The sequence below is a fragment of the Chiloscyllium punctatum genome, chromosome 30, assembly GCF_047496795.1.
Source record: "Chiloscyllium punctatum isolate Juve2018m chromosome 30, sChiPun1.3, whole genome shotgun sequence".
In the NCBI taxonomy this organism is placed as follows: domain Eukaryota; kingdom Metazoa; phylum Chordata; class Chondrichthyes; order Orectolobiformes; family Hemiscylliidae; genus Chiloscyllium; species Chiloscyllium punctatum.
The window spans coordinates 13,737,564-13,751,935 of record NC_092768.1 but is presented as its reverse complement, the minus strand read 5'-3'; the positions used below and the strand labels follow the sequence as shown (position 1 = coordinate 13,751,935).

At 49.6% G+C, this 14,372-nt stretch overlaps 1 protein-coding gene across 1 annotated transcript in view; it reads left to right on the top strand.

The window, feature by feature from the left end:
* The window catches only part of LOC140455092 (uncharacterized), a 61,069-nt gene extending 48,215 nt beyond the window's left edge, over positions 1 to 12,854 (top strand). The window contains 3 exon segments of the mRNA XM_072549755.1: positions 3,408 to 3,430; positions 3,524 to 3,639; positions 12,277 to 12,854. Coding sequence (XP_072405856.1) covers positions 3,408 to 3,430; positions 3,524 to 3,639; positions 12,277 to 12,854 — 717 coding nt within the window.
* Positions 12,855 to 14,372: the final 1,518 nt, after the last annotated feature.

Below are 14,372 nucleotides of genomic sequence, written 5' to 3'. Positions count from 1 at the left end.
GTTACATTGATCATGGGAGACTTCAATATGCAGGTGGACTGGGTAAATAATGTTGCTAGTGGATCTAAAGAAAGGGAATTCATGGAATGCTTACAGGATGGCTTTTTGGAACAGCTTGTCATGGAGCCCACAAGAGAGCAGGCTATTCTGGACCTAGTGCTTTGCAATGAACCAGACTCTATAAAAGATCTTAAAGTAAGGGAACCCTTAGGAAGTAGCGACCATAATATGGTAGAGTTCAGTCTGGAGTTTGAAAGGGAGAAGGCAAAATCGGATGTAATGGTGTTACAGTTGAATAAAGGTAATTATGAGGGCATGAGAGAGGAACTGACTAAAATAGACTGGAAGCAGAGGCTAACCGGGAAGACAGTAGAGCAAAAATGGCAGGAGTTTGTAGGTATAATTGAGGACACTGTACAGAGGTTCATTCCCAAGAAAAGAAAGATTAACCAGGGAGGGATTAGACAACCTTGGCTGACAAAGGAAGTCAGGAAATGTATTAAAGAAAAAGAGAGATCCTATAAAGTGGCTAAGAACAGTGGGAAATCAGAAGATTGGGAAGGATACAAAAGCAAACAGAGGATAACAAAGAGTGTAATAAGAAATGAGAGGATCAAATATGAAGGTAGGCTAGCCAGTAATATTAGAAATAATAGTAAAAGTTTCTTTCAGTACATAAGAAACAAATGACAGGCAAAAGTAGACATTGGGCCACTTCAAACTGATGCTGGAAGCCTAGTGATGGGAGATAAGGAAATAGCAGGAGAACTTAACAAGTACTTTGCGTCAGTTTTCACAGTGGAAGACATGAGTGATATCCCAACAATTAAAGGGTGTCACGGGGCTGAGTTGAGTATGGTTGCCATTACGAAAGAGATAGTGCTAGAAAAGTTAAAAAGTCTAAAAATTGATAAATCTCCTGGCCCCGATGGGATACACCCTAGAGTTCTGAGAGAGGTGGCTGAGGAAATAGCAGAGGCATTGGTTGAGATCTTTCAAGAGTCACTGGAGTCAGGAAAGTCCCGGATGATTGGAAGATGGCTGGTGTAACCCCCTTGTTCAAGAAAGGATCAAGGCAAAAGATGGAAAATTATAGGCCAATCAGCTTAACCTCGGTTGTTGGTAAAATTCTAGAATCCATCATTAAGGATGAGGTTTCTAAATTCTTGGAAGAGCAGAGTCTGATTAGAACAAGTCAACATGGATTTAGTAAAGGGAGGTCATGCCTGACAAACCTGTTGGAATTTTTTGAAGAGGTAACAAGTAGGTTAGATCAGGGAAACCCAGTGGATGTGGTCTATCTAGACTTTCAAAAGGCCTTTGATAAGGTGCCACACGGGAAGCTGCTGAGCAAGGTGAGGGCCCATGGTGTTCAAGGTGAGCTGCTGGGATAGATTGAGGATTGGCTGTCTAACAGAAGGCAGAGAGTTGGGATAAAAGGTTCTTTTTCAGAATGGCAGCCGGTGACGAGCGGTGTCCCGCAGGGTTCGGTGCTGGGGCCACAGCTGTTCGCATTATATATTAATGATTTGGATGAGGGAACCGGGGGCATTCCAGCAAAGTTTGCCGATGATACGAAGTTAGGTGGACAGGCAGGTAGTACTGAGGAAGTGGGGAGGCTACAGAAGGATCTAGACAGGTTGGGAGAGTGGTCCAGGAAATGGCTGATGGAATTTAACGTGAGCAAGTGCGAGGTCTTGCACTTTGGCAAAAAGAATAAAAGCATGGACTACTTTCTAAATGGTGAGAAAATTAATAAAGCCAAAGCACAAAGGGATCTGGGAGTGCTAGTCGAGGATTCTCTAAAGGTAAACATGCAGGTTGAGTCCGTGATTAAGAAAGCGAATGCAATGTTGTCTCTTATCTCAAGAGGGTTGGAATATAAAAGCAGAGATGTACTACTAAGACTTTATAAAGCTCTGGTTAGGCCCCATTTGGAGTACTGTGTCCAGTTTTGGTCCCCACACCTCAGGAAGGACATACTGGCACTGGAACGTGTCCAGCGGAGATTCACACGGATGATCCCTGGAATGACAGGTCTAGCATATGAGGAACGGCTGAGGATACTGGGATTGTATTCGTTGGAGTTTAGAAGATTAAGGGGAGACTTAATAGAGACGTACAAAATAATAAATGGCTTGGAAAAGGTGGATGCTAGGAAATTGTTTCCGTTAGACGAGGAGACTAGGACCCGTGGACACAGCCTTAGAATTAGAGGGGGTCATTTCAGAACAGAAATGCGGAGACATTTCTTCAGCCAGAGAGTGGTGGGCCTGTGGAATTCATTGCCACGGAGTGCAGTGGAAGCCGGGACGCTAAATGTCTTCAAGGCCGAGATTGATAGATTCTTGTTGTCTAGAGGAATTAAGGGCTACGGGGAGAATGCTGGTAAGTGGAGCTGAAATGCGCATCAGCCATGATTGAATGGCGGAGTGGACTCGATGGGCCGAATGGCCTTACTTCCACTCCTATGTCTTATGGTCTTATGGTCTTATCTGGTGACACAGACCGACCGGGTGTACATGAACGATCTCACAGGAAGTGCCCTTCTCACCACGACAGGATCCAGCCTCTCCTTTTCCCTCAGGGTATCAAGGATGTTACATGCTGACCACTTCCTGATGGATTGTGGTGAAAGGTGTTTCTCTTTGTAAATGTCTCCATGAAGGACGGTGATGGGGAACAGTCCAACTACTTGGAGCATTCCACAGCAGCAAGGCCAGGCCCATCCTTCCCAACACCGGGGACAGGTAGAAACTCAGTACATAGTGACACTATTCAATGGGGAGAGAGCGTGGAACCTCAGTTTAACAGCTCAGCTGAAACCCGGTCCCTCTGACAATGGAGTTGCCATTCAGCTGGTTGGTCATTGAGCTCAGAGTGACTCACAGTGAGTGTCCCTTACATTATAATTCAATCTGCATGGTTCAGGGTTTCAGGTTACACAGAGTGACCTGACTGCAGACAAAGATTCGGAGACTGGCTGATGAGTCCTGGTACTGAACATAAAACTAAAATTGCAGCTTCACCCTCTTTCCAGGAGGGTCAGTGAATTCTATTGGACAATCCTGGTGTAGATTCCCAGAAACACTTGTCTTCAGGACACATACACATTATAACAGGGAAGTAAACATTAAAGAAACTCTGTAAACAATAAAGTAATTCCAGCAATTTAACATCCATGAAGATATTCCAATTGGGTTGTATGTCTGTGAGTTGTTCTATGCAGTAAGATCCAGTAATTTGTAATATTGTGGAGTAACTCAGTCCAGTGAGGACAGGAAGACACTGCCTAATAACTTCCTTAATTTAAAATGTTCATGTTTTGTGGAATCCAGTCTGGGACTTTACTTTTTGTCATAAAATGTTCGCGAAACACTAACTGTAAAAATGGTTTTGTTCCACAGAAATTTCCGGATACAAAGAAAAGGTAAAGCTTACATCCTTGATTTGATTTTTATTTCTAACATATGCCTCTCCCACCCTGGAATGACCCAACATTGACCTTTATCTCCTGTTTCAGAGTGAAGCAAACTCTCCCAGAGCCACAGAAGGTTTACCCTTTAATAAATGTGGGCAAGTACATTGGCTCCCTGCAGTACAGAGTGTGGAAAAAGATGCTGACAGTGATTAATACAGGTGGGTGTGAGCTTCCTGACACCAGCTCTTCAACAACTCTCATATTTATGAGTAGAAGGGAGCTGTGTATTCACAATAAATGTTTAATTGTCTTTGTAACTGATAAGATTTCACTTCAGTCAGTTTTCGACGAAAATACAGAATTGACTGATCACAGAGTCACAGTGACCCACTCCACTGCTGGACACACCTAGTATTGCGAAGGGACATCGCTTCTTCAACCTCCCTTTGTGGAGCATTGACCCAACATTCTGTTTATCTTTATCCATCTTCCACAAAACTCCAGCATAAGATCCTGTTCCTTCTTTGATTATTCTGTCTGACAGCAGATTGTGATGGTTAAAGGCTTAAGGTCACAAGTGATTGTTTGTTTCCAACTGGAGGGCTTCCCTTAAACTGATGTCAGTGGCTGCAGCTTCCAGATAAAAGGCCTTGTTGGGTGGACAGCTCCCAGAGCTGGGCCAGTCTGCAAGTCCCTCTCTCTGTCACACACACCATCTTAGTCTGCACCTCGTCAAGGGGCAGCACTCCGAAATCTTCTGATTCAAAATAAACCTGTTCGACAATAACCTGTTCGACAATAATATTGTGACCTTCTGACCATGTCTGTCTGTCTGTCTGTCTCTCTCTCTCTTTGTCTCTCTCTCTCTCTCTCTCTCTCTCTATGATAAGCACTGTCTCTCCCTGTAACATGCACTGTCACTCTCTCTCACTGTAATACACACTCTCTCTCTCTCTCTCTGTCACACTCACCATCTCTCTATCACACACACCATCTCTCTCTCTGTCATACATACCATCTCTTTCTCTGTGTTTCACACTCACTGTCTTCCTCTCTCTCTCTCTCTCACACTGTGTCACAGTCACTATCTCTCTCTCTCTCTCTCTCTCACTCTGTCACACTCATTGTCTCTCCCTCTATCAAACACATTATCCCTCTCCCCCCCTTGCTCTCTGTCACATAAACCATCTCTTTCTCTCTCTCACTGCCTTTCACACACACTGCATCACTCTCTCTCTCTGTAATACACAACCTCTGTCTCTCTGTCACACTTGCCATCACCCTCTCTCCCTATCTCTCTCTGACACAGTCTCTCTCTCTCTCTCTCTCTATGTCACACACCATCTCTTTCTGTCTATCTGTGTTTCTGTTGCACGCACCGTCACTTGCTCTCTCTGTCTCTGTCACATGCACCATCTCTCTCCCTCTCAGTCACACAGACTGTCGCAATCTCTCTCTCTCTGTCATACACACCATCCCTCTCTCTCAGCCACACTTGCCATCTCACTCTCACTCTTTCTCTGTGTCACACACACTGTCTCTCCCTCTCTCTCTTTCAGTCACACACACCATCCCTCTCTTTCTCTGTCACATACACCACCTCTATTGTGCACACCATCTCTCTCCCTCCCTCTCCCACTCCCTCTCTCTGTCACATTCACTGTCTCCCTATCTCTCACTGTCATGGAAACAGTCTCTCTCTCTCTCTCTCTCTCTCTCTCTGCCTCCTGTCAGACACACTGCTTCTCTCTCTCTCTCTATTATCACACTTGCTATCTCCCTCCCTCTCTCTCTCTCTGTCATACTCACTGTCTCTCCCTTTCACACGCATCCATCTCTCTCTCTTTTGCTATCGCACACCGTCTCACACACTCTATCTCTCTCTATCACACTCACTGTCCCTCTCTCTCTCACAAACCATCTCTCTCTCTCTCTCTTTCTCACTCTGTCAGACTCGCCATGTCTCTATGTCTCTCTGACTTTGACACACTCCTTAAGGTCTGTCTATATCATACACCCTCTCTCTTTCTCTCTCTCTCTATCACACTCACTATCTCCCTCCCTTTATCTCTCACTCCCTCTCTCTGCCACAGTCTCCATCTCTCTATCTCTTGCTCTGTCACATCTTCCCTCTCACTCTCTCCTTATGCCCGAAATGTCAATTCTCCTGTTCCTAGGATGCTGCCTGACCTGCTGCGCTTTTCCAGCAACATATTTTCAGCTCTGATCTCCAGCATCTGCAGTCCTCACTTTCTCCTCTCACTCTCTTTGTCATACACACCGTCTCTCTCTCTCTCTCTCTCTGTCAAAAACATCACCCCTCTCTCTCCCTCTGTCACACTTGCTGTCTCCCTCCTTCTCTTTCTGTCACACTCACAGTCACTCTCTTTCACACGCACCAACCTCTCTTTGTCGCTGTCACAGACACAGTCTCTCTTTCTCTCTCTCTCTCTATGTCACACACGCAATCTCGCTCTCTCTCTGTCGCACTCACTGTCTGTCACATCCACTGTCCCTCTCTCTTCATGATGAAACTGTCTCTCACCCCCTGTCAGACATAAGGACCCACTCTCTCTCTCTCCCTGTCATTCATAACTTCACTCCTGTTGTCATACTTGCCATCTCCCTCTCTCTCTTTCTATTACACACCATCTCTCTATCTCTCTGTCACAACACCGTCTCTCTCTCTCTCCCCCCCCCCCATTTCTGTCTCCATCACACTCAAAATCTCTCTCTCTCGCTGCCACAGACAGTGTCTGTCCTGCCACATTCCACAAAATATCACTTTCTCTCCCTCACTCTCTGTCACACACACTGCCTCACCCTCTCACCCTCTGTCACACACACTACCTCACTCTCTCACCTTTTGTCACAGACACCACCTCACTCCCTCACCCTCTGTCACACACACCACCTCACTCTCTCACCCGCTGTCACACACACCGCCTCACTCTCTCACCCGCTGTCACACACATCGACTCACTCTCTCACCCTCTGTCACACACACTGCCTCATTCTCTCACTCTCTGTTCACTCACACGGCCTCTCTCTCTCTCACCCTCTGTCACTCACACTGCCTCACTCTCTCACCCTCTGACAGAGTGTGAGAGAGAGAGGCAGTGTGTGTGACAGAGGGTGAGAGAGTGAGGCAGTGTGTGAGTGACAGAGGGTGAGAGAGTGAGGTGGTGTGTGTGTGACAGAGGGTGAGAGAGCGAGGCGGCGTGTCACTCACACCCTCTGTCATTCACACACTGCCTCTCTCTCTCCCCCTCTGACACACACACCGCCTCACTCTCTCACCCTCTGTCACTCACACACCACCTCACTCTCTCACACTCTGTCACTCACACCGCCTCACTCTCTCACCCTCTGACACACAACACCTCACTCTCTCACCCTCTGTCACACACACCACCTCACTCTCTCACTGTCAGTCACACACACCGCCGCACACTCTCACCCTCTGTCACACACACCGCCTCACACTCTCACCCTCTGTCACTCACACACCGCCTCTCTCTCTCACCCTCTGTCACACACACTGCATCACTCTCTCTCACCCTCTGTCACTCACACTCTGCCTCTCTCTCTCTCTCTCTCACCCTCTGTCACATACAACGCCTCTCTTTCTCACCCTCTGTCACTAACACACCGCCTCTCTCTCTCACCCTCTGTCATTCACACCGCCTCACTCTCTCACCCTCTGTCACTCACACACCGCCTCTCTCTCTCTCTCTCTCACCCTCTGTCACATACAACGCCTCACTCTCTCACCCTCTGTCACTCACACACCGCCTCTCTCTCTCACCCTCTGTCACAGACACCATCTCACTCTCTCACCTTCTGTCACAGACACCACCTCTCTCTCTCACCCTCTGTCACACACACCGCCTCACTGTCTCACCCTCTGTCACTCACACACCACCGCATCATTCTCTCACCCTCTGTCAAATATAGCGCCTCTCTTTCTCACCCTCTGTCACTCACACTGCCTCGCTCTCTCACCCTCTGTCACTCACACCGCCGCACACTCTCAACCTCTGTCACTCACACACCGTCTCATTCTCTCACCCTCTGTCACTCACACACTGCCTCACTCTCTCACCCTCTGTCACACACACTGCCTCACTCCCTCACCCCCTGTCACACATATCGCCTCACTCTCTCACCCTCTGTCACACACACCGCCTCACACACTCACCCTCTGTCACACACACGGCATCACTCTTTCACCCTCCGTCACTCACACACCGCCTCACTCTCTCACCCTCTGTCACACACACTGCCTCACTCCCTCACCCCCTGTCACACATATCGCCTCACTCTCTCACCCTCTGTCACACACACCGCCTCACACACTCACCCTCTGTCACACACACGGCATCACTCTTTCACCCTCCGTCACTCACACACCGCCTCACTCTCTCACCCTCTGTCACACACACCGACGCACACTCTCACCCTCTGTCACACACACCGACGCACACTCTCACCCTCTGTCACACACACCGCATCACTCTCACACCCTCTGTCACACACACCACCGCACTCTCTCAACCTCTGTCACTCACACACCACCTCACTTGATCACCCTCTGTCACTTACACACTGTCTCTTTCTCTCACCCTCTGTCACTCACACACCACCTCATACCCTCTGCCACACACACCGCCTCACATTCTCACCCTCTGTCACTCTCACACCGCCTCACTCTCTCACCCTCTGTCACTCTCACACCACCTCGCTCTCTCACTCTCTGTCACACACACCACCTCACTCTCTCTCCCTCTGTCACACACACCACCTCACTCTCTCTCCCTCTGTCACACACATCACCTCACTCTCTCACCCTCTGTCACTCACACAACGCCTCACTCTCTCACCCTCTGTCACACACACTGCCTCACTCTCTCACCCTCTGTCACACACACCACCTCTCTCTCTCACATTCTGTCACACACAATACCTCACTCTCTCACCCTCTGTCACTCACACACCGCCTCTCTCTCTCACCCTCTTTCACACACACCACCTCACTCTCTCACCCTCTGTTACACACAACACCTCACTCTCTCACCGTCTGTCACACACAACACCTTACTCTATCACACTCTGTATCACAGGCCGCCTCACTCTCTCACCCTCCGTCAAATACACCACCTAACTCTCTCACCCTCTGTCCTACACCGCCTCACTCTCTCACCCTCTATCACACACACACACATCGCCTCACTCTCTCACCCTCTATCACACTCACACACCACCTCACTCTCTCACCCTCTGTCACACTCACACACCACCTCACTCTCTCACCCTCTATCACACTCACACACATCGCCTCACTCTCTCACCGTCTGTCACACACACCACCTCACTCTCTCACCCTCTGTCACACACACCGTCTCGCTCTCTCTCTGTTACACATAACCTCTCTCTTTTCATCATACTTGCCATCTCTGACTCTCTTATTTCTCTCTGTCACACACACCACCTCTTTCTCCCTCTCTCTCCCTGTCACATGCACTATCTCTCTCTCTCTTCCTCTCTGTCACACACACCGTCACTGTCTCTGTTATGCATACCATCTTGTTCTCTCTCTCTGTCACATAAACTGTCTCTTTCTCTTTTTCACCCTCTTTCACACACACCATCTCACTCTCTTTCTCTCTGTCATACACAACCTCTCTCTGCCACACTTGCCATCACCCTCTCTCTCTATCTCTGTATCACACACATCTCTTTCTTTGTCTCTCTCATCATCACTGTCAGACACACCGTCTCTCTTGCTTTCTCTCTCTCTGCCACACAAACCTTCTTTCTCACCCTCTTTCAACACACATCCTCTCTCTCTCTGTCATACACAACCTCTCTCTCTATGTCACACTTGCTGTGACCCTCTGTCTATGTCTCTCAGTCACACAGACCATCTCTCTCTCTGTCACACACACCATCTCTCTCTTTCTCTCTGTCACACATGCCATCTCTCTACATCTGTCTTTATGTGAAAAACACAATGTTTCTCTCTCTGTCTCTCTCTGTCATATGCACCATCTCTCTCTCTGTCACACAGTCTCTTTCTCTCTGTCACACACATCCACTCTATTGACACACGCACTGTCAGTTTCTCTCTTACTGTCTCTCTGTCCATGCACCATCTCTCTCTCTCTCTGTCACATACACTGACAATGTATTGATCTAACACCAGCAATGAACAAATTAACAGAATTACTAACTATTCCTTAGTTGAATTAAATTCTACTGGAATGAATGCTGTTTCAATAACACAGTTCCCACTTATAAATCCAATTCATAAGAGCAATAAATTAAACTTAGTCTCTCAACATTACACAGTCTATGTCTTCCCCGCTGTATCCAATCTTCCTTCTGCTGACCTCACATCACAAACACCTTTCTTTTGATGATTCTTCGGTGAGGATGTGGAGCTGGAAATGGTACCTTTGATGGGTCCTTGTTAGAGAGCTTCATCATTTTGTATCAAAGTCAGGTTTGTCTCTCTGACATTTGGCTTCTCTCAATTTTCAAAAAACCCTGCCTTCAATATTCCTGATGATGCACCAAATTCTCACAACGTGATTGGTTTCAGGCTGTAAACACCATCGGTTTTTTAATTCAGTGGGTTTTGAATGGCAGAGTGTTCGGTTTAAATTAATTGGTCAAACTCGACTGGTCGTCAAAACAGCAGCAAATCTCAGGTGTCCATGAACAAAGCCAACAGTAACATGTTTCCATGTTAGAACAGTCTGTCTCCCACAGCTGCACACAGACCTCCTTCTCTGCTGAACTCCAAGCTTAAAGAGCACTTTTCCTCCAAAAGGGACCATACTCTGCTTTTCAATTCATTTACAATTTTACCCTTTTTACACACCAACTTTGTGACACTCTGTCACACTCACCATCACTCTCCCTCTCTCTCCGACCCTCTCTGTCACACACTCATCCTCTCTCACTCTCTCTGTCACAATCACCATGTCTCTCTCCCTGTATCTCTGTCCCTCTGTCGTAATCATTGTCTCTCTCTTTCTGTCTCTTTGTCATACACACCATGTCTTTTTGTCACACTCACTGTCTCCCTCACTGTCACTTTCTCATTCACTGTCTATCTCTGTCACACATATACATCTCGCTCTCTCTATCACACATACCATCTCTCTCTCTCTTACACTCACTCTCTGTGACACACACTGTCTCTCTCTGTCCCTGTCTCTCTTTCTCACTCTCACTCTATCACAGTCACTGTCTCTCACTCTGTTACAGACACCGTCTCTCTCTCTCTCTCTCTTCCTTTCTCTCTGTCACATGGACCATCTCTCTCTCTCTCTCTCTCTCTCTCTCTCTCTCTCTTGCTCGCTCACTCATAGAATCATAGAGAGGTACAGCACAGAAACAGACCTTTCGGTCCAACCCATCCATGCCGACCAGTTATCCTCCCCTAATCTGGTCCCATTTACAAGCATTTGGCCCATATCCCTTGAAAACCTTCCTAATCATATACCCATCCATATGCCTTTTAAATGTTGTAATTGTACCAGCCTCCACCACTTCCTCTGGCAGCTCATTCCAAACATACATCACCTTCTGCATGAAAAGGTTGCCCCTCAGGTTCCCCACCCCAGGAAAAAAGACTTTGTCTCTTTAACCTTATCCATGCCCCTCATGATTTTATAAACCTGTGTAAAGTCACCCCTCAGCCTCTGATGCTCCAGAGATAATAGCCCCAGCCCACTCAGCCTCTCCCTATAGCTCAAATCCTCCAACCTGGCAACATCCTTGTAAACCTTTCCTGCATCCATTCAAGTTTCACAACATCCTTCCGATAGGAGTGAGACCAGAATTGCACATAATATTCTAAAAGTGGCCTAACCAATGTCCTGAACCACCGCAATATGACCTCCCAACTCTGATACTCAGTGCTCTGACTGATAAAGGAAAGCATACTAAATGCCTTCTTCACTATCCTATCTACCTGCAACTCTACTTTCAATGATCTATGAACCTGAACTCCAAGGTCTCTTTGTTCAGCAACACTCCCCAGAACATTACCATTAAGTGGAAAAGTCCTGCTCATTCTATCACTCACTATCTCTCTCTCTATCTCTCTCTATCTCTGTCACACTCTCTGCCTCTCTCTCTGTCACAAACACTGTGCCTCTCCCTCTGTCACACAAACCATCTCTTTCTCTCTCTGATACTCTCGCCATCTCTATCTCTCACTCTATCACACTCACTGTCTCTGTTTACATCACACACACCATCTCTCTCTCCCAGAAACTACACTGTGTGTCTCTCTCTGCCACACTGACTGTCCCTTCCTCTCTCTCTGTCACACTCACCGTCTCTCTCTCTCTCTCTCTCTCTCCCTGTCAGAGATACCATCTCTTTCCATCTCTGTTTCTGTCACACTCGGCATCTCTCTGTCAAATTCACCATCTCTCTCCTTCTCCGTATTTAGCCCAGACATAGTTCCCCTCTCTCTGTCACACACATCCTCTCTCACTCGCTCTCTGTCTCACACACTGTTTCTCCCTCTCTCCCTCTTTCTCTCTGTCACACACAGCATCTCTCTCCCTCTCCCTTTCTCTCTCTGTCGCACACTGCCTCTCTCTTTCTCCCCCTCTTTCTCTGTGGCACACTGTCTTTCTCTCTCTTTGTCCCACCCTCTCTCTGTAATGGGGTTTCCTCAGCCTCATTGCAGAGTCTATCCCAAGTGCTGTTTAACTCCTTCCCTGGGGATGCATTTCTAATCCTGGATCGTTGCTGATGTTCCCAGTCACTAAGCGGCAGTGACAGTTACAGTGAGTGTGACTAACATTTTATTGGTGTCCCTCTGTTCCCAGCTCCAGTCACCTTGGACCCTCATACAGCCCATCCTGCCCTTCTCCTGTCTGAGGACCTGAGCACCGTGAGACTCACCAGGAATCGGCAGCAGCTTCCCAACAACCCGGAGAGATTTGATCCCTGTGGCTGTGTCCTGGGATCAGAGGGATTCATATCAGGGAAACATTCCTGGGAGGTGGAGGTGGGGAATAAGACTAAGTGGGATTTGGGTGTGGCCAAGGAGTCCATAACCAGGAAGGGGGAAATCTTCCTGAGTCCAGGTAATGGATACTGGACACTGGTGCTGAGAGAAGGGAATAAATACTGGGCTGGTGAGGAATCATGGAAATGCTTAGAGCTGAGTGTGAGTCCGAGGAAGATCCGAGTCTGTCTGGATTATGAGGGAGGGAAGGTGTCCTTTTATAACTCAGAGAACAAGAGCCATATCTACACTTTCACTGGGACATTCACTGAGAAACTCTATCCTTACTTCAGTCCGTATCTCATTGATGGGGGTAAAAACACAGAGCCTCTGAAAATCTGTCCCCGGAGAGTAACAATCCAGGAGGATGAGGGATTCATCGCTTCATCCAAATAAAGACCCTCTCTGTGGGAGGAAGGGGAAGATCCTACACACAGGGTCACTGGGTGGGGGAGGGGGAAGATTCCACACACTGGGTCACTGGGTGGGGGAGGGGGAAGATCCCACACACTGGGTCACTGGGTGCAGGAGGGGGAAGATCCCACACACTGGGTCACTGGGTGGGGGAGGGGGAAGATCCCACACACTGGGTCACTGGTTGGGGGAATGGAAAGATCCCACACACACACTAGGTGGGAAAGGGAAAAATCCCACACACTGGGTCACTGGGCGGGGCAGGGGAAGATCCCACATGGGGTAATTGGCTGGGGGGAGGGGAACATCGCACACACTGGGTCACTGTTTGGAGGGAGGGGGAGATCCCACATGCACTGGGTGGGGGTGGGGAACATCCCACATACTGGGTCACTGGGTGTGGGAGGGGGAGATCCCATATGCACTGGGTCACTGGGTGGGGGGACAGGGAGACCCCACACACTGTGTCACTGGGTGGGGGAGGGGGAGACCCCACACACTGGGTCACTGGGTGGGGGGAGGGGGAGATCCCACACACTGGGTCACTGGGTGGGGGACAGGGAGACCCCACACACTGGGTCACTGGGTGGGGGAGGGGGAGACCCCACACACTGGGTCACTGGGTGGGGGAGGGGGAGACCCCACACACTGGGTCACTGGGTGGGGGAGGGGGAGACCCCACACTCTGGGTCACTGGGTGGGGGAGGGGGAGACCCCACACTCTGGGTCACTGGGTGGGGGAGGGGGGAGACCCCACACACTGGGTCACTGGGTGGGGGAGGGGGAGACCCCACACACTGGGTCACTGGGTGGGGGACAGGGAGACCCCACACTCTGGGTCACTGGGTGGGGGACAGGGAGACCCCACACACTGGGTCACTGGGTGGGGGAGGGGGGAGACCCCACACACTGGGTCACTGGGTGGGGGAGGGGGAGACCCCACACACTGGGTCACTGGGTGGCGGGAGGGGGAGACCCCACACACTGGGTCACTGGGTGGGGGAGGGGGAGACCCCACACACTGGGTCACTGGGTGGGGGAGGGGGAGACCCCACACTCTGGGTCACTGGGTGGGGGAGGGGGAGACTCCACACACTGGGTCACTGGGTGGGGGAGGGGGAGACCCCACACACTGGGTCACTGGGTGGGGGAGGGGGAGACCCCACACACTGGGTCACTGGGTGAGGGAGGGGGAGACCCAACACACTGGGTCACTGGGTGGGGGAGGGGGAGACCCCACACAATGTGTCACTGGGTGGGAGAGGGGGAGACCCCACACACTGTGTCACTGGGTGGGGGAGGGGGAGACCCCACACACTGGGTCACTGGGTGGGGGAGGGGGAGACCTCACACACTGGGTCACTGGGTGGGGGAGGGGGGAGACCCCACACTCTGGGTCACTGGGTGGGGGAGGGGGAGACTCCACACACTGGGTCACTGGGTGGGGGAGGGGGAGACCCCACACACTGTGTCACTGGGTGGGGGAGGGGGAGACCCCAC